The sequence below is a fragment of the Ptychodera flava genome, chromosome 20 (assembly GCF_041260155.1).
Source record: "Ptychodera flava strain L36383 chromosome 20, AS_Pfla_20210202, whole genome shotgun sequence".
Lineage (NCBI taxonomy): Eukaryota > Metazoa > Hemichordata > Enteropneusta > Ptychoderidae > Ptychodera > Ptychodera flava.
In genome coordinates, this window is record NC_091947.1 from 10542362 (window position 1) to 10564390 (window position 22029).

The 22029-nt window shown below is 37.0% G+C and overlaps 2 protein-coding genes across 3 annotated transcripts in view; one reads left to right on the forward strand and one right to left on the reverse strand.

Annotated features, from left to right (window-relative positions):
* Nucleotides 1–61: 61 nt before the first annotated feature.
* LOC139119999 (polycomb group RING finger protein 1-like) lies at nt 62–12345 on the reverse strand. The gene is made up of 7 exons (XM_070683984.1): nt 12036–12345; nt 10341–10443; nt 9374–9526; nt 8564–8717; nt 7271–7412; nt 2913–2993; nt 62–1936 (listed from the first exon to the last, which is right to left on the reverse strand). The coding sequence occupies exons 1-7, from the start codon at nt 12135–12137 to the stop codon at nt 1889–1891; spliced, it is 783 nt and encodes a 260-aa protein (XP_070540085.1). The 5' UTR covers nt 12138–12345; the 3' UTR covers nt 62–1888.
* A 481-nt stretch (nt 12346–12826) lies between these two features.
* Nucleotides 12827–22029, forward strand: part of LOC139120000 (rho-related BTB domain-containing protein 1-like) — a 77041-nt gene continuing 67838 nt past the window's right edge. Inside the window, exon 1 of one of the 2 annotated variants that reach the window (XM_070683986.1) lies at nt 12827–13009. The gene's annotated coding sequence lies outside the window, so the exon portion shown is untranslated. The remainder of the gene's footprint in view (nt 13010–22029) is intronic. The other variant, XM_070683987.1, reaches the window with a different exon arrangement.

Below are 22029 nucleotides of genomic sequence, written 5' to 3' on the forward strand. Positions count from 1 at the left end.
TAGCATGTTCATCTCCTCATAAGTCATACAAATGAAAACTGACAAGCCAGTGCACAACACCGAGATCAACAAATACAAAGGCACTTTAATATATAATTTTTGCTGAAGGAGCTATTTACATAACTTCATAATAACAATACTCTGAATGTTGAAAAAAAGTATAATTACATTCAACACTTGGGTTGGTATCTAACCATAAGGTACTGAAAAGTGTGCCATTTTCAACAGTTTCAAAATGCGGCCACGGGGGATGTCTCCTTGTCAAAGAGAGACAAGCTGTTCATCATGTCCACATTTCATGTTGTTGGTAATTATGCATGATGAACACATTTTTATTATGCTGGATGCAAGAGTTCTGGGAAGCCTTAGATAAGTTCCGTTTTGAAATACGTGTATACTCAGTCATCACAGATTTGCATATACCCATATATGGTAAATTGGGCATATCAGCCATGTTTTCTCATTGGTGGCACACTTTTTTGTATGGCCATTCAAGTAAAAGTCGGTGATTGGCTCTCACAGATAAGGGGGGTTACCAGAGTCCTTTACTGTAAGTTGACCTCTCGACATAAGAGACAACACCATCTGAGCATGCAAAGAACAAGTAGGAGGTCTTCATGCTTGAAATTCTGAGTCAGAAGGCCAGAACCATCTTTAAAACGCAGCACTTGTATGTAGGTTAGTTACACTGAGAGAAGACACCCTGACTAGCCTGGTTGAACACTTCTAATTTCCCTGTCAATAGTGGTGGATCCATGTTTCCTGCTCACAGCCCCATATGAATCAAGTATGTTGATTGGCTAACATCAAACAGATGGAAACCACTGCAAGGACGGCCATTCACAGGCTAAGTGGCGGAGGGTCATCGAACTTTTATCCGGCTTTTAATTCAGATACACATAAAACACCCATGGTTTCAGATGTAAAATGCAGTATTCCATGAAGTTTCAAAGAACTTAGTCTTTCACAATTGTGGATGTTTCCTGATCATCTTGTTCAGGCTTCACTCCCATCTTCACATCCACTTGATAATTGAAAGTCTTGAAGACATGAACTTGAGCTTGGTTTGTGTATACACAGTTCAACCAACCACCTCTTCTTCTTTTCCGCATTTTCCATGACTTTTACCTTCCCTTTTCTCTGTCCCTGATTAAAATAATTTCTACCTTGTTTCAACATCTACATAATATTCCCGATGAGCATAGATCACAGATGGCAGTGGAGATGGCTGTCCAAAATAAAAACCTCTACATCAGCTAATGCATTATGATGACCACATTGAAACATTGCTTATTTACCAGAGAACAAAAATTTCTACTGAAAGGCTAAAGGACAAAAGAAACCTAAAGATACTTTTGCAGTCAAACATCCAGTCTCTTCTCTCTTGATCCATGGCATTTATATACATTCTAGGAATATTTTTTGAGTACGTGGCAGGGAATAAGGTTCCATATTTGCCGCTGGTGACAGTCTGAAAGTATCTGTCTATATTTATACACAGTACAAATCCTTAGGTATGTCCTATGTGAATTGTATAAGTAATCTGGTAAGTAAATGTAAGTTGTAAGAGTTGCAAACTGGTGACAGTTTTCTTCGTGAAATCACCCCTCTCTTTCAGAGAGATCACAAACAGGGGTAGCGGCTGATGTCACATTCTAGACCTCGCTGAGAAAGTACTGCTGACCTTGTTGGAAGTAGAACACGCTGGAAGAAATGCAAAGGTCTTTTCTGGAATCCAGGGATTTTATGCAGCAAGTTGTACATCAGATAGCTAGGATGTTTATTTTTTTTATTTTTTTTCATTTGCTGTAAGTTAGCTGACACCAGATGCAGGGCTCTTGTTGAATTATTTCAGGAGTTTTAATGAGGATCTGTTCTTGCCGTGAGGTCAGTGTAACCGTGGTTTCAATCGGTAATGCAGCACCATTGGGGCAGACTGAAATGATGAAAAAACAAAAATATGAACAAATAATTGTATATACAAACTACTGGCAATGGTTGGCACAATTTGTTTTGCTCTAATGATATCTTTTGTTATGCAAATATTATCGAGGGCTAGATCAACTTCTACCTTGACATCTGATAAAGAAACACGTCGTATTGGGTCATCACATGGAGTAATGATATACTTGACTTAATAATGTTAACACAAATTAACCAAACATCAAACGTTGTTCAATGATCATTTTCAATTGTCGGATGCAAAATATTACTAGGCCCATGAGACAATTATGATAGACCATATTAAATAGAGCAATCCTGATCCATTAATAGTAAGTGGTGGTACCTGTCTCCAGATGGGGTAAGTACCCTGCCAGTATGCTACACCATCAGGATTAGTCCATAGTGTCAAATTTGTCAGAGACACAGCTAGCAGCAAATGGACGACTTTATCAGGTCCAAGTTAGGAATGCTGTCACTCATCGTTTGAGTGATAGAAGTGTTGTAACGGTATTTAGCCACACTATTTCTGTATCTACCATGGAACTCTTTGAAAGAAATCTGAAATAGAAATCTTTTTTCTAAGTATCCTTGTCTCACTAATTTTGATTCTAGTAAGCTATGTCTATAGTTGGAAATCTTTGTATGAATCAAGCCCTACTGTATCTCAGAAGCTGAGAGATACACATATCATCTGAGGGAATATTATTCGACAACCACAATTTATGATTTCAAAATCATATCTCACATTTGTACAATCTGCAAATCTGTTGTATGTTCAGTGATATCACTATATTTTACAGTTGAACTTTGATGACAAAACATACACCATTCCTGTGACTAATGTCAGAACAGGCAGTATTTTTCCAATTTTAATTTCGTATTTTTTTCGCGATGATACTAGCATTGGAATATTTATTATGATGAGACTATAACACTGATAGTTGAGGATCTACAACCACTTTCCTTACCTGCCCTCTCCACTGAGACAACCAAACATATTTCATCGTCGCGTTTTTCGGTAAAACGATATCGTTACACAGCACTTGGACCTGCAACAGCGAATGAAGATCAGACAATGAAATAAACACCAGAATTGACGATATCGAATTGACCACTTAAGCTTGATCACATTAGATTTAGTCTTTGTCTGATATTACTAACGGCCAGCATGGTAGCATCAGAAAACATGGGCAAGGGCAAGGAAAAAATCAAAAGCTAATGCTAATTTAGAGCACACTTCTAACAAATAGGAAAACAAAGTCATAGACACAGTATGATCCAATGATTTGATATGAGTCATAGACAAGTTTCTGCTAATTGTGAGATCTGGCAAGACTCAGATATTCAATATGAACTTTATATCACAACCATAGAAAATTTTCTTGCAAGATCTTGCAAGACTTGGATATTCAGAGTAGGTTGTTTGGTTGTAACCCATGTGAAACAAATCAGCTTTGATGACACAGTCCCCACTTGTTAATGGGTACTTTGATTACATGTCCTCAGAGAGGATAGAGTCCTCTTCATTAATTAGGTCTATGATAAAAATACTTTGATACAGATAGCGCTCAATGGCCAAGAATGACCTACATACAATAAAGACCTACATATGTATGACATAGGTTAATGTCCTTGTACCAACTTTGAATAAAATCGGTTGAGATATGCCTGAGTATTATGGCTCTGTACATGAAAAAATCGTAACAAAATGGCTGCAGGGCAGCCATATTGGATCGTATCACATAACAAATTGACATGCATATGTATGACAGTAGTCAATCTCCTTGTACCAACTTTGAATAAATTCGCTTGATACATGTCTGAGTATTATGGCTCTGTACATGAAAAAATAGCGTCAATGACACTGTAGCTCCCATCCTGGACTATTTAGTGTTTGTTCTCTGGTCAGATATTTGAACATGTGTGAAAGGGATGAAGTGCATGAAGTGAAAATACTTAAATGTAATGTACTGGAGACAGTGAAATATGTTTAATGTATTTATTCAGAATATAAATGGAAAAAATACAGAATTAGAAATATCGTATACTGTGATACAACCAGTAACTAAACAAGTTATTGACAATGACAGTCCCCACTTGTAATAGGAGTATTAGTCTTGATGGGGCAGGGAATGTGGTCATTAAGAAGTATCACTGGAGTGTATATGTTGAGATCTATGGGCAAATAGGTCTATGTCGTTGTTCCCAATTTGAAACACATGAGGCATGTCTAAGTTATGGTTCTAAATCGGGAAAAAAGATCAGACCTCTAGCAGTATTGGCCAGCCAAGAAATACATATGCGCATAATAAATGAGGTACAAGATGTGACATCTTAAGGTCTAATATCCTATCAAAACTGGAGGGTATAGAACTTGTGGTTACTGAGATATGCATATATATGTATAATCAAGGTCAAAGGTCATTGAGGTTACATGACATTTTGAAAAAAAAATTATATTGCTAATTAATCCCTATATGCCAAAAAATCAGACCTCTAGCTCTATTCACTTGCCCAGAATTAGATGTGTGCAAAATTAATGAGGTAAAGCATGTGTTGTCATAAGGTCTCCCATCCTACTAAATACAAAGGACATAGCACTTGTAGTTACTTATTTATTGACATAAACATATATTTTAGGTAAAAGGTCATCAAGGTCACATGACATTTGGTCAAAAAATTTCTCTTCTATAGTTATCCCTATATACCAAAAATCAGACATCCAGCTCTATTGGCTTGCTCAGAATGAGATATGTGCATAATTAATGAGCTACAATATGTGGCATCATAAGGTGTCCAATCATACCAGATATGAAGGGTGTAGCACTTGTGGTTACTGAGTTATGGACAAATATGTATATTTGAGGTAAAAGGTCACCGAAGTCATGTCACATTTTGTCAAAAAATTGTATTGCTAGGTTATCCCTATATACCAAATACCGTATAGTTATCAAAACAAACCACCAATTGTATGAAACATGGGCCTAAATACAGACAGACTGACATTCACAGACTGGCACAGAGTGATGACATTGACCCCAAGTGTGCCTTGGCCCATGGAGAGTGATAAAGATATAACAAAAAGCTGAATGTAATGATAAAATAGTTAAGTATAGGCCTACAGACACTGAGGGTGAATAACCGTGAATATGTTACAGCAATTTGATTAGTTTCTTTTCATTTTCTACTTCTGTGATAATTTTTAAGACAATCAAACTGCAAGGCAGTTTTAATATTTAATTGACATAATTTAATTTAATATGTAATATTTAATTATTTTATATAATTTCATTGACATACATATTATCTTGTACAAGCACACAGCAAACTGTTCTTGATTTTTCATTTACAATATTTGACATAGACTGAAATACATAACATGCAACAAATATTTACATTTTGCCCATGCACCAGATACATGGAGAGATTTCAACATGCAATCATTAACTCAGAAACCCTATAGGGAAAAGTAAACATTGTTTTCTTCCAGAACAGCTGGTATATCCACATCTGGAGCAACTTACAAACTTAACCAATTACACAAGGATGATGACACAAGAGATAAAGTTAAACTGTGGTGAACTTGACTATTCCTTTCAAATCCTTACCTAACTTGATTGACATCTTAAACTAAAATACACTGCATGTTTAATGGCACACAAAAATACATCAGGGGTGTACCATTTGATAAAAGGGGGTTGTCTGGAAGATTGATGAGGAACATCTTTTTTATCGGATACACTGTACATTCTTTTTTTCCCACTATCCCACCTTTTCTTTTTGACAAACCTTCTGTGGCTGATTTTTTTATTGACATTTGTTTGGATTTTTTTCAAAATCTGCCAGGATTCCCCCCCCCCCCTCCATTTGGGTTATCCCTAGGGACCTGTATACCAAATATCAAAGCTGTCTGACCAGCGGTTCATGAAGAAGAAGATTTTTTACCAAAAACGCCTTTTTGGCACTAATTTGTATATTTTCAACAATATCAAAAAATCAAAAAAAGCACAATTATTTCAGGTCAGCCCAAAGTACTTACATGCTAAGTTTTTATGTAATCTGCTCAGTGGTTATTGAGATTTTCAATTTTGACTGTTTTTACATTTTTTCACTTAATTTGCATATTTTTGGCAATGACAACTTCATTTGAACAAAATCTCATCTACAGCCCATCATCCATGTACACACCAAATATCAAGATGAAATGTGCAGCGGTTTTGGAGTTTTTGATGTTGACGGACAGACATACAGACATACAGACATACAGACATACAGACATACAGACATACATACATACAGACATTTCCCTAGCCTATAAGAATAGCTTCCATTGCCATATATACATATGGCTATGGGAGCTAAAATTGTAATAAAATGGCTGCCTAGCGGCTATATTGGATCGTATCACATAACAAATAGACGTACATATGTTTGACATAGGTCAATGTCCTTGTACCAACTTGAAATAAAATCGGTGGAGATATGCCTGAGTTATGGCTCTGTACATGAAAAAATTGTAATAAAATGGCCGCCTGGCGGCCATATTGGATCGTATCACAAAACAAATCGTCGTGCATATCTATGACATTGGTCAATGTCCTTGTACCAACTTTGAATAAAATTGGTTGAAACATGTCTGAGTTATGGCTCTGTACATGAAAAAATTGTAATAAAATGGCCGCCTGGCGGCCATATTGGATCGTATCACAAAACAAATCGACATGCATATCTATGACATTGGTCAAAGTCCTTGTACCAACTTTGAATAAAATCGGTTGAAACATGTCTGAGTTATGGCTCTGTACATGAAATATCGTAATAAAATGGCCGCCTGGCGGCCATATTGGATCGTATCACAAAACAATCGACGTGCATCTGTATGACATATGAAGTAATCCTTGTACCAAGTTTGAATGAAATCGCTCCATGCATCTCTGAGATATCTGCGTGAACGGATGGACGCACGGACGCACGCACGGACATGACCAAACCTATAAGTCCCCCAGGACGGTGTCCGTGGGGACTAACAAATCAAGCTTTGTATGACATTGCATATTTGTACAGTTTTACTGAAACTATCAATTCTTTTCACCGCCGGTGACACACGGTTTGTCAAGGGTTGTGATAAAATGTTGTTCACATACAATGACTAGCATGAAAAGTACAATTTTACCAACTTCTGAGATATGTTTAATCGATACGTGATAACTGGAAAATTGCTTTAAGCCTTTGATAGCAAGATACATGAACAGAGGTGCTACGGCCACACAGCCACCAATTTCAGCCTCAAACACTGCTCTGTTGAGGCTATTACTTGAACTCTCACCTCAAGCCTTTTGGGTATGGCAAGCTTCTTTACCAGGAGTTTTCTGATATGTGAGATGCACGTCCTGACTGAACAACGTAAATATTTCCTCTGCAAGGGTTTTAAGTATGCCTTTCCTTCGTTGTCGTCCACAATCAATGAACTAAAGAGAGTGGAAAGAGTTGAGATTAAGGTGGACTGTTCTACCACAGATGAAGACTTGGTCAAGTTTAAGAACCAGAACAAGCAATGTTTACTGTGTGTTAATGGTAGAGGCAGAGCATGTTGCAAGCTTTGCACATCTTGCTACGTGTAATTCCTGATACAGAAAAATTCAACCACTCATGACGACTATGATTACACTACACTGATATAACACAGAAAGATTGGCACTGTGCCGTACACTGTATTTGACTGAATTATTTTGCAAGCTGACACATGGAAGCAGCATATTTCTAGTCATATCGATCAATCTCGTCATCAAATGAAACGTCAAAATGATGAGAACACCAGCTTACATTTCATGATGTCAGTATGAATGACATATTATTATTAGTATTTCATCATTGGAAGTAAAATCTGAAAACAATTATTGTTTTCAGGTTCGACATTTCCCTGTACAATTTCATTATTTTGGACAAACAACACCAACATCGCATGGCCATCCATAAGCAGTTCCGAATGACGATGACTCATTGATGACTCAGAGTTTGAATATTCATGACGCATGTAACGTTGCTCTGATTTCTGTAATCATTGTAAACATCTGTATCTTTATCAAGAACACTGATTCTAGAGGGAACACACAATACAAAACCCTCCTCTGTACAGACTTGTAGTTCTGTTGTTGAGCTACATGAACCCACTTTTGTCATGCTACACCATGTATAGCAGCAATGAAAGCAGGTAAAGAATTAAACGGCTGGTAGCTGTAACTATTGATGATATTCACTGTTTTTGTATGTCAATTGCAAGTTCTTGTTCTACTCCCCAAAGCGTACTGAAATACCCACTATTTAGCTTATAAACAGAGTGTGTTGAAACATGGTTTAAAGTACACTGTTATTATTTGCATTGAAAGTCTACTCTGGACCAGAATTCACCTGTCAACAATAACAATGCAGTCGTCTACACATGCAAAGGCTGAGTTGACAAGCTAAACACTGTTTATCTCAACCATAGTCTTCCCCCTCTACTGTCTGTCTCAACATGCTTTTGGGAGATGAAAAGAAACTGCAGTTGACATTAAAAACAAACACACTGAAAAAAATCACTAAAAGTTACAGCCTCTGGCTCTTGAATACACTGTCTTACCTGTGCCGTTCTAGACACATGGACACTTGCTCATCGTTTCTGTAGAAGTGACTCTCTGTAGGGTCAAGTTTGCCGCGCAGGGAGGTCTGTACTTGGTTTTGAACCTTATCCAAACCTCTGGACTTGTAGAATTCTCGCTTCCTGTCTTCTTCATCTAGAATATTCCAAGATCACAAATCAATGTGATGGCATTGTCCTTCAAAAAGACCTGCCAGCCCAGACTGGTAATTTTCAATCTTGTGTTTTGCCCGCATGCCATATTCGACCTGCATGGTGCATGCAACACTGAGGGTAGTGTAGCATTTGAATTTCTCAAATGAAAGGACAATCACCAGAAAAAAGTGTAAGCTGCAGTCTCTCCAGGCAGAGTGGAATCTTATTGACTACCTGTCTATATAATTCTTTCCACAATGTTATGAATTAAAGGTCAAATAATATAACCGAGCTTTTTAGGTCACTGGTTTTTCAGTGCCTCATACTTCAGAAGTACTGAACTATATAATGATGGCCTCTGTAAATTTGGTTTCACCAATCAAATTCATGATGGCTATATTTGCATAACAGCTGTAGAGGTGACTTCTTCTGTCAACTTCATTGTCAAAGCTATTACACTTCAGAATGATACTTTTAAGGTAACCAGTCTCCAATGCACCATTCTTCAAATGTACTGAATAATTATGATAAGTCATGATTATGGATAAGTTTTTCACTGGTTTCAACTTGAAAACATTCTTATAAGCTGGTCAAGCAGCAGATCTATCGAATCCAGGACAACGTGAAAACCATTGGAAGTTGAATCTAAACACTTACTTTCATAAAGACTCGGCACGAGTTTGAAGACGATGTCCTGCATGGTCCTGTCTGGTTTCAAGTTGATCAGTGGCTGAGTCTCATGGATCTTGACATTGCACATTGGACAAAACTTGGAAGTCTGTAGATACTTAACTATACAACTTTTGCAGACTGTGGGGGTAAATACAATAATGAATAAAACGTAACTTCCATATGACCCTTCAAAAGAAAGGTGACAGCATTTTGAGAGATTTAAGTCTCCCTGTTTGATAACAAGGTGTATGTATATTACATGAGATCCACATATTTTTTGGAATGCGTGACTTCTACAAATACTTTGGTTTGACAACTTCAAAGTCACTGATGACACACTTTATGAGAGAATAACCTAGTTTGAGTTCACTTTGAAAGCATCTATGTGTCATTTGAAAGTGGTTGCACTTTCATTTCATGAGTCACAATGACTCACTTCATGTATCTAGACTTTTATTCTTTGAGTACAACTGTATCAAGCCAAAAATCACACCTATTTTCCTACTGCACTTTTTAGATGTTTCACCATAATTGTGGCTTGCTAAGATCATTTCAATCAATGTAAACATGTTCCTGTGCTTCATTACAAGTCTGAGAAGGCAGTGTTTTGTGAAGGACAGTGCCATCACATTTGTGATATTTGAACATTCCAGATAAAGAAGACACGCAGCCAGACAAGAAATCAAGAACTGCTTCAAGGACACCAATTTTCCTTTTTCTTTTCTTGATAAATTGTCCAATTTCAGAAAAATACCAAAAGTTCTGCAAAAGGTGAAAAAAAATTAACTCGGGCAATCCTATCTTGCTGGATGTGCTTTGTTAGGTATTTTGTGAAAAAAGTCATGAAAAGTAATGTATCTTGTAAATTCAGAACTCTGGTTATCATAAAAGACATAAAATCAAGCTTGAGGGGAGCACAAACTGTTTGGATAATGGATATTTCAATACTTACATGTATGCAGACATTCTGTGACTGTTGTTGCATCTATGAAGTATCCAGCACACAATATGCAAACGATATGAGGATTAATATCACGGATCTTAATTCTCAGCACCTGATAAAATAATAACGTCAAAAAATATAAAAGATGCGATACTTTGATGGATGAATAGCAGTCTTTCCTGTTGGCAGAATGCTAAGAATTTTTCTTGAAGGTGTACAACTGTCAATCTTGCTAACGTTTTCTTTATTGTTGTTCTGGAAATCAAGCACTTCCTTCTCCGTAAACTTTATTGACATACTAAGTATCAGTTTTGTGAAAACTGTGCTTTGTGTATGGTTGACAATTCAATTATAGCTTAGACTAGAATTTAGTTCAATAGCAATGGATATCATTCACATTTGTATGGATTCTGTGTTGAAAACAATCAGCACTTTGGCATGAGTTTGGGAGAAGAACAAGAAACAATAATTTACAAAACAGAAATAGAAAACACATCAAAAGTTACAGCTAATAGACCTTTAATCAGAAAAAAAAGTTGTTCAATGAGAAAAATTGTCTGTCTCTATGTGCAGCTGGATTTTAGGTTTCAGGTTTTCAACATGAAGAAGAAAACGCAATTATAGAGTTGAATGTTCTGAAGTAGATGTTTTTGGATGAGTCAACATTGTTTAAAGGGCAGGTAGCGGTAACTTTAGATAATTTTTCAATATTTTCTTTTGATATGACAATTAAAATTCTTGTTATACTCCGCAAAGCATGTTGAAACATCAACTATATTTTAGGTAAACTAAGGTTGCAAACATAACATCTTTATATATAAAATGTAATGTTATTGTTAACATTTGAATTCTAGTCAAGACCAGAATTCACTTGTTGACAATATCAATGCAGACGATGTAAAGGCTGAGTTGACATGCTCAACACTGTACATACCAAAACATGATCTGGCAGTAGAACAAGAAAGTGTCTTTGACATTGACAACAAAAATAGTGAAAAAATCATCAAAAGTTACAGATACTAGTCCTTTAAGTTTAAGAATACTACTACATCGTACTTTCCCTCTGACTTTTTTTGTTAGGCACTTTAAAGTTTTAGCAGCATTTGCAATACAACTGAATCCTAGATACTTTGCTCTGTTGTCGCGGTACGCTCTGCAAGTCCCTCAAGGGTGATTTCTTGAGTCTGGGTGGATCTCCCGATTTGGAACAACAAAAGCTATAAATTTTGTGAACTATCCTGGAATATTCTGCCGATATTGTGAAGTTGCCCGACTCTGGGCATTTGTTATTTGTTACTGTCTGAACGGCGATCAGAGCAAAAGGGATCACGGAAACAGGATGTCGTATTGTCACCGTTTCTGAGAAACCAACTAATTTCTTGGAAATAATAAATACCATAGCGTTTTGGCGTACGTGTACTTTGATAATCAAAGCCTACACTAAAATCCTTAAAAAAATACGATATTGCTGAAAAGTGACATGCTCCAGGGCATATTTCGGACAGGGAGACGTTGCGAAATTGCAAGCGATTTGGTCCATTTCTAAGGCAACGGTTCACGCTTGCAAAGATATCGTGACGAGGGCATAGGACGTTATTATTGGTAAAAGCTGTTGGTTTGGACGATAAATTTTAAGACAGAGACCGAGTGCACACATTAGAAAATTAACGTAGAAAAATCATCGATGAAATCGTAGCAAGTTACCTCTCTCTCCGATTCCGAGGTTATCGTCTCGTCTGAGTCAACGCCGTCATCAACATCGCCGCCATGTTGTGAAACGAACGGGTTCATTGCTGGCTCGGTCATTTTGCTTCCTACGATGAAAATGACGCTACGAGATCAAGCTAGCAAAAAGACAGTGACGCTTCAATGAAAATATATAAAATGACGGGAAGAAACAGTCGCATTCGTTTCACAAACGCCGAGTAACTCAGTTTTTCTGTCTTTTCCTTCGACTCGGCATCCCACACGAGTGCCTCATGCGTAAAACGTCATCATATTACTGAGGGAAGTTGACTAAACCATTAGACGAAGGGGTAGGCAGGTCTCTGGCTTCGTCATCAATTTTGAACTTTAATGGAGGGACCGTATATCAATTCGACGAGCATCTTTTACTTGTCCCGGTTACTTTTACTGAAAAAAAACAAAACGACAACAACTCTAGGTATAATTCAAGAAGAGATTTAATAACAGAAAATGCTCAAATCGCTTGCAATAGAGGTAGTTTATATATTGCTAGCTTCATATCGAAAACTAGTATTGAATGCAAACATTCATATTTTAGGTGTGTGGTGATGTATGACATAATCGCTTGGCAGTGTTTCCGTTTCTTGAACGTTTTCAAACTACGTTTGAAAATTTCTATCCTTAGTATTTACGATCCCCGGACAATATCATCAAAGTTTTGTACAGCACAGTTGCAGCCCTATGTCTCGATGATATACTCAAAATAGTCGAACCTGCACAAGTCCTGCAACGTCACTATTTATTTACACAGATTCTAGTCATTTCGTTCTGTGCTCGCAACAGGGACAGAGCTACTGTCACTATTGCGCAGCGGAGAAGCACTGTAATCTGTCTGTGGCGCGGACAAAGACAGGAAGGCTCGGAGCTGCACTAACATTTTGGAAAACCGCGCTTTAGTGTTACAGATTGTGGACGTAGGTCTAGTTTTCAAAGTAAGTGCTATTACTCTGAAGCAGTAATTAATTTTTCAAACGAATCAAAGCTTCCTTGCCGCCAGGCTGGCCAGACAAGACGAGGGAAACTCTTGTCTTGGGCGATTGAATGCGTCTGGTCTATTGCGACATTTGTTTATATAATGTGTGTACTGCATCATCTGATCATGTATTGCATGGAGCTGATGTAACATCTTAACAGAAATGCGTACGGGGACATCTTCACCTATATGCAATTTGCAAGCTCTCAATTTTCGGCTGAGCGACTTAATCTAACGTGATACTGGGTTTCTCATGACCATGTCCGCAACTGTATGTATATACACAGTTGAGTCATTTAGTTGTAACTTCTGGCCAAAGCTGCAGCTGCAAAATTCGGCGCGTAGTTTCTCCCTCAGTAGAATGTTCAGATGGAATATGGTTCATGGGCAGAATGTATGACTGAACTTTGACTTGAATTTTTTCTTTCAAATTTTCGTCTCAAATGATCGCCAATTTAATTAACCTTGCTCCACTAATTTGCTCATTTCGATGTCAGTGCACATCTTCACCAAGGCAGAGGGGGCGGAGGCCTCATAAACAAAACAAATTCACTTTCTATAATTTTTTGACTGTGCTGTTGTCTCCGTGCAATGGACCGGAAGCTCATAGCAGGTCGTGTATTAGCTACTATACTGTCTGAGACCGCTCCTGCAAGCCCCATAGCATAGACAGAGAGAGAGAGAGAGAGAGAGAGAGAGAGAGAGAGAGAGAGAGAGAGAGAGAGAGAGAGCGAGCCTGAAGTCGCTCAGTGCATTGTTTTCCATGATTTAAAGCAATTGTTGAATGCATCCTAGAGTAATGGCCATTTCAAACTTTGCTTTTTAAATGAAAAAGGTTCTTATGCATTCCAATTGTGTAAGGCTGTCGTCTGCAACGTAATCCATTGGCAGTACATCAATAGTTGATCGGATTTCATTTGTTGTAGCTCTTCATAACTTATAAGGGATGAACCATTTCATATCACTAGGGGGGACCAGAAATTGGTCTACAGGCAAACCATTTTTTGAAATTTTTTTCCAATGTTTAATTTCTGTCTCATACACTTCAGAGACATATTTTTTTATACTTTTTGTGGATTGCAAATCTTGTTTTTCATGAAAAACATGCTTTTCTAGCTCTTCTGTAAATATATAATGTTTTACCTACAAGGTATCCCACTTCCAAGAATTGGTCATTTTCAACTTCTACACACCTGTCCAGTTATGATCATAGTCAAATTAACAAAAGAGAACTACTTTTTCAACTCCATTGTAGTATTACCCTACTAGTATTTTAAATTTACAGGCACTGTTCGTGATCCCTGGGATTGCTTTTGTTCTAGTCTGTAAGAGGATTATGGAGGTGTGATAGCCTTTTGTTTTCCATTGAAATTGTAATCTAGTGGGTTAATTTTCTGATGAGACAATCTGGTGCCAACACAGGCCTTATAGTCTAGCAACCTTAAATTGTTCTTTTGAGTGCACATGCATATGAGAGATACTTTTTGATATGGGTAACTGTTATATAAGGTCAAAGTTTATTAACACCCAACGTGTGAATGTATAATGTATATGTGGTTGTGTGTGTACTTGCTTATGTTTGTGTGTATATGTCTATGCACAGACACTTATAAATACATATTTGAATGAATGATTTGTATTTAGGTTTTGTTAGGTAATAAAATGGCTTTAATTTAAAATAATGATTATATGACGATTGATTCAATTGGTCAGTACAGAAGATTGAGTGATATGACAGTCTTTGGTGATTTATTTGTAAGGCTATGTAAAACCATGGTGTCTATGCAATGGCAGGCAGATCAAAACTCATAAGATTCATAAAAGAATGACAAATAATGAAGTATTTTCACAATTTGCTGGTAGTGAGAATATTTCATATTATTTTGCTGATCAATCAGCATTAAGTTTATATGTTTCTGAAATAATAGCAAACGATTATGAATGTAGGCTTGTGATTTTAATGAAATATTGAATCATGTATGATATTGGCTGCTGCTGACACAAATTGCAAACAAATTTTGTTTGTTTCCTTAGTGTTTTTATTTCCTGTAGTTGAATCTGTTCTTGTGATTTAAGGTTTTGGTAATAACAGTGGTAGCATTTATTTGGTAATACTCCAAAAGTCTTGTGAAAACGTGCTGAGAAACATTTATTTTTGCGTGTCAATAATGGAATTTCAAGGTAAGATTCAAGCATAATTGACATTGCATTACCATAATGTATATTGTCAATCACCAAATGACAAAGGCAAGTCAAGTGAAGCAATATCGTCTTGTAATGCGATCAAAATTCACTGATAAAAGAGCGACATTTCATTAACAGTTTAGAGTTGCTGTGTGCAGCGACCGTGATTTGTAGTAATGGAACACAGATACTTTAATCCCTGGATACTATGCAGCGCGTGATGTCAGAAGAAAGCTCGGAAATGAACCAAGGATTCAGGCAATTTCTTATCCTGGATACAGCTCACATGGAATGCAGTCAAAGAAAAATATGGAAATTGAATCCAAAGTCTGGTGTTAATATCATTTCCTCCGTTTTATCAACTGTTGCAGTTTTCCATATTATATAAACAGGAGACTCAATCATTTAATATATGATAAGAGTTGCATCTATTGTTTATTTCTGTCAATTCCAGATATCTATGTTTCATAAATAAATGTATGAATTCGCCATCCCTGTTGTTTAGATTGAGACTTAACGTTTTATCGTAACTAGCTGCAAACATGTCTTCTGCACTTACTTTTAAACCGTGCCATATTTATCACAAATTAGGGTTGCCCTGTAACAAGTGGAGGCCGGGGCAAAGATGGATTGTTGGGCTTACAGCCTTAATCCAAGTCGTTAAATTGGCCGAGATTGGCTACTCGCCATTACTATCATAATCAGAGTGAAAAGAGGGCTGTTGCTACAATTTTTGATCTGAGTAAAACACGAGTTCATCCTTGTCTGTGGTAATGACATTTCAAAAAGCTGCTGTTACCATGGAGATAGCTACTCAGAGAGCATGTTGGGACGCCGGCTTACAAGGAACAGCACTGCTTTCCACTTAATGGAGAATACCTGAGTATTATTAAGCTGTTCAAGAATTCCCTTGCTGATAACGCTGGTGTAATCCTCAGTAATAACCTTCCAGTAGGTATGATGGTGTACAGATGCGTTAGTCTGGCAGAGACCCTGCGATTCGCGTTCTTCCCTGTTGCAACACGCGCGCACCCTTCAGAGACGCGACGCGAATCCCAGGGTCTGGACGTTCTTGCAAGCGACAGATCGGATTTCTGCCTGATCCGGGTACTTTATAGAACTTTACACATCCGTTAATCAAAACAAAAATGACAGGCAGCATAGCCAAATAAAATGAAAAATGAAAAATAAAAACATACCGTGTATATAGGTCTACGAGCTACTAGTATATATTCTCTCCGCCCAGTTAGATAGGTTTTCTTTTGACGTCACTACCCTTATGAATATTCATATACTTGCAAGAACCGACAGTCGCTGTGTCTGGCAGTGCGTGCTCACAGCTGCACAGCCTTCGAATGCAGGCCCATCGGCACGCACAAAACAAGGCACAGCGACTGTGGAGAGTCTACAGATGCGTGTGCCTTCATATGGTTATTTCTTGGTTGTAAAATGTAGTTCTATAGCCCCAAACTTGGTGTCCTTCAGAGAGACGCAATATCAGGTTTTTTAAGAGAATACATTGCAAACAGATACATGTAAGTGTCCATCCCACCCGAGGCAGTAAAAAGAGATGGAGGCAATGTTGTTTCCATTACATAAATCACATGTCTATCAACCCCGGGGACTGTTACGAGCTTAGGGCTTCATTCTGGAGGTTCTCGTGCTAACCTCTGTGATGAATTTCAACTTGGGCGAGGAGTGAATCGATTTCCCAAGAAATATAAGCCATAAGTTTAGTCTGCTTTCGTAGTGCTTCAGGTATAAACAGTCGTAAAAGCGTTTCCATAGAAACAAGCCCAGTGGCTTACCATTTTTTTAGAAAAAAATAAATATTTTGAACATGATAGACTCAATTTCATGCACTGTCAACATTATTGTGCAGTGTTTACTAGCTGTCACAAGAAAGGAAAAAAAAAAATTAAAAATTTATTGTCAGTATTTGTGTTGATAACCTTAGTTGGTTTGGAAAAACTCACAATTACTTTCTCGGTGGCCAAATTAAGAACTATAAGTGAATACCCTGCAGTTGGTGTTTTTCTCACATTTCTAGAAATAGTTGTCGGTTGTTTTTTCAATCATGTGCATGAGTAAGCTGTCGATAAGCAAGACTGCAGGAGAATATACAGCTGGTTTTATACTTGAAACTCGAGAGATTTTTGAAGTGTTGTAATTCAATGAGATGTCAGGCAGTTGACCCTTCTGGGTTATTTTTAGTACAGTTTTACTTTTCTGAGCTCGTCTCACCAACGTGTTTTGATTTCAGCTCATGAGTTAATGACCTGCCAAAACATTCTTTTATGATCTGTTAAACAGTCTATCCATCAACAAGTAAGGGATGGAGGATTATATACACGTAAGGTAGTATGAGACTAGAAAATGTTTGCTCAAACTTACATCAATGAGACTTTCAACCTTTCTCTTACCAAATTAAGAATAAAAATCAGGGTCACTTTGCAAAGTTTGGTACTAGACAAACGTGACATTTACTGATATTTGAAATTCAAAATGGCTGCCATCCTTGTGGTAACTTTATGAGAAAAACATGAAACTTTTCATTTTTCGAAATTTAAGATGGTGAAAATTTTTCATACTCCAAAAGAGCCTCCATATTAAGTGTAAGATCAGAAAAGAACCATAAAAATGTGAGAGTTCAAATATCTGTCCCTGAGGCACATTCTATCTAAAAAAAAATAATGACAGACTTAATTTACTGCATAATGTTCTGAATATAATCCTTTGTACAACATCACCGTCTCTGATATTTTTGTGTTAAAATATTATCATGGCAGTAAGTAATGGATTCAAAACGAGTTGGTTTTTTGGGCAAAACGTGATTTGTAGGTGAAATTAACACTTGCTGTAATGCAGCTACTACCGTTATTACCATGGAATTTCTAACTGAAGTAGCATTCGTATGTGCACCCTGACCCTCAGATACCATGTTGACAATCTTTGCAACCGAAGAATTTCCGAACAGCGCTGTAATATTTGCTATGTCTACTTGTAAGTGCTGCATTTGAATGTAAGGCGTCCAACAAAACAGTTTTGTAAATGAAGAAGCTGTTTATGATAAGAATTTAAACTTATGTCACTTCTAATGGCTCACTTGTAGTAAGCTAGTACAGCTGCCACTGCCATCTCACTGGTGCAAAGTTACTTCTTCAGTAACGGTACTACCTGAAACTAATCACTATTGCTAGCTCGTGGTGTTGTAAAGTTATTTATAAAAATTCTGGTAAAGATTTGATGCCTAGGCCAGATCAGGCTAAATTCTGAGTGCGACGTGTATTTGTGAAGTAAAAATTGTCATATACACAGATATAAAGCCAGACATTTTGACAGATCTCTGAATTTCTGCATCACTGAATGTACTTTGCATGAATGTGCAATTTTTGTTCAGCAAAGTGCTGCTAGTACACCATGTTTTCAGATGCAAGCTGTGTGATTTCATCTCAGGGTATCTGATCTGACATAGAACTGAAAATTCTAAAAGTATTTGCTGCAGGCTGCCGTTGTCGAACGTGTTTGCTGTGACAAATCAAGTTACCTGTCTTTCACAGTTCAACCATGGCTATTCGTTCAGTGATCTCTGCATCTTTTGCTGATTATGAACGCCTCAGTGACAAGTAGTTGTTTAGGATTCATGGTGTTTCCATGGTGACATATTATTAGATAGAATTGGCAAAATAAGACTGCGTCTGGCTTTTGTTGACATCTCAGACTGTCAGTTTAATTTTTAGTGTCTTCAGCAGATTTCAACCCTTTAAGCTTTTGAGTTTGTGTGCAAAGATTTTTTATTATGTGAAATAAATATTATATGCAGATAGATAATTAAGTTGCCATGAAGTAAAGATAAGATATTATCTTCTTCAATAGTTAATGGCTAAATTCACAGAGGGATTAAATTTTATTTATATGCACATACAATAAGCATGGGAATTGACTTTGATTTTATGATTGTTGTATCTTGACTGGTTTTGAGTTGCCAATGATTCATTAAGTCAGACATGTAAGAGAAAGCTCTAGCTCAGGTTATGTAGTGAATATCCTGATTTTATGCAAAAATTACCATCAGAATTTCGACTTTTCAAAAACTATCTTACTACTCACTGTTTTGCAGATTCCTTCTCCCTACCCCTTCCAATTAAGTGTTGATTAATTCTCTCCTCCAATGGCCATTAAATTGTGCAGGTGTTGTTGATCAGTGCATAATCATTTGAGTGCAGAGACTTAAGCACAGAAATTTCATGCAGCTTCTAATTGAAAAAATCTACCCAGTTTAGGTTCGCCAGGAAATCTTTGTGTCATCCAGGGTGACCCTGATATATTATCTAGATACTTTTAGTTGATTTTCAGAGAAGGAAGATACAAACTTTTATGACCTACAGATACAATTATCGTGGCATTCCTATATCGGTGGCTAATTGTATAATATATTATGATGGCAATGATTTGATAATGGATGGTGATTTTAATGCAGTAGTGCCTGTTGGTGTTTTCTTGACTCATGACATAATCCAAGCAGTGTTTTTGCTAAGGTTCTTGAATGTTGGTAAAATGATTTGGAAACACAGGTAACATTTCTGCTGTCCCGAAATCTAATTGCATCAATATACCAAAAGGGAACCTGGTAAAGTGACTTGGAAAGCCCGGTAACATTTACCGGGTGCCAATCTTAACAAAAAACTGCCAAGTACAAACTGGTCTTTTGCAATCAACCTCATTAGCTATCTATCTGTCCATGTAGCAAATTTGTATAGCCGCATGTCCAAAGTTAAACAACGCTCAGTGGGCTCTATGAAATTTGGTTTGTTCTTCAATAATGCCATCTGTACATACATATATATTATATTTAGTAAAGCAGAGGATCGGTCAGTGAGTTTCAAATTCCCAGTGAATAGCAAATGTCAATTATTTGAATCTTAGCATACTACTAGTATTACATTTCCAATAATCATGACAATGGCACATGCAGTGTCTGTACATGGCTAATTATTCTGTTTTTAACTGTTTAGAGATTTATTTTTATGGCAACTACATTGCAGTAAGTCAAATTGCTCATCTATAAATATTTTAGTAGGAAGAATGGTGATGGGGTACAAGTTTTACGATGTGGAAGGAATTAGATACGTATATCATAATAAAAAACTGGTAATACCACATTGATAAGGCTTCCCTACATTGATTTGTTTTTACATTCAATATTCGCAAAACTAAGTTTAAATCATAATTCTCTGTATGTGCCCTATGTGTCACTTGTTACCATGGTGACATCTATACGTACGGAAACAAATCATGGTAAAATGGAAAACAGGCAAAAACGCAAATGCTGGAAAGATTGCATCACCTTTGTGGAAGGCATGGTTTTCAGAGTTTGCCATTGAAACTTTGACATCTGATATGAATGGATAAACTTGTCTCAAATTCTGTGACAAAGGACTCTGATTCAATAATGAGAGGCATGATGTAATATTAATGAAGATTTCTGACATTGTCAGCCTAGATTTGTAGCATAAGAAAACTATGCCTTACATAACAAAACTGTTAGGGTGCACGCACTGCTAGTAATATTTCCAATTTGGAACAGCCATGTATTATTATTAAAATATCATAATCAATAAATTACACCAGGATCAATATTGCTGTTGTTGATACCATTGAAATTGTCAACAATTAATGGACAATTCTTTCGAGTGAAAAATTCAAACACTATCAGGACAGACGTGAATGATGCTTTTTCAATGTGTGTAAGAGACAACTGCAGACGTGTTCTCTGTTTTCTGTCTGTCCGCATATCCCTGACGACTGAGTGTTGTGTGTTCCCTTGACAAGTGACCTTTGACCTTTAAACCACATTGTCTCATCAATGCATCCTGTGTTATTACATTCAGTGGATTGATATGCATACATGTATGACGTTGTAGGAAAGGAAAGGTAGGTGATTACAATTATGAATGAACACTTTGTACGATTTGGGTTTCATACGTTTCAGGATCTGTTTTCTTCTTTATATTCAAATGTGATTTTATACGGATAAATACTATACAATATCAAATTTGTGAATGCATTCTTCACACTTTAGTCCAGTCAAACATAGCCTAGATTCTTTCCGTCCGCTTGCCTCCGTACCTCCGTCCCCACTACCGGTAGTGGGGACGGAGGTACGGAGGCAAGCGGACGGAAAGAATCTAGTGGGGACGGAGGTACGGAGGCAAGCGGACGGAAAGAATCTAGTATAAGTCAAATAGATATATTGTGATATAACATGCAAGCTCAAATCCCTTTCAAGGTGATTTGAATCTCTCATTTTAGCCTGGAATAATTTTTCATAAAACTGTGATGTATTTGTCATATCAATGATAAGTGTTGTTATCAAAATATTGTTGGACAAAATTCACGTTGTCAGTCACCTCTGTCTTACACACTCTTGACTATGTGATATTTAAATAACATTCTCAATACATCTCCATGGTCTAACACATTACTACAAAGTTACTCTGTACTTTCATGGGTCATCATACTATCTGGGTGAGCTCACTGACCGTAAAACTGTCTGGGGTTTGCTCACTGACATATTTTCACCTCAAAGTTTTGGTTGAAAAGTTCACTGATCTTGTAAAAAGAGTGTGTGATATGTCAACAGATTAAGGGGCAAAAAGGAAGGAAAAACACTGCTTGATAGAATAAGACGCATGAAAGAATGATTCAACAAAAATTTGCAGTATTTGTGTATATTATAGAAATAACGGGTGACGCTCTGACCATTAATGTTTATTTATGGGCAAGGGCGAGAGG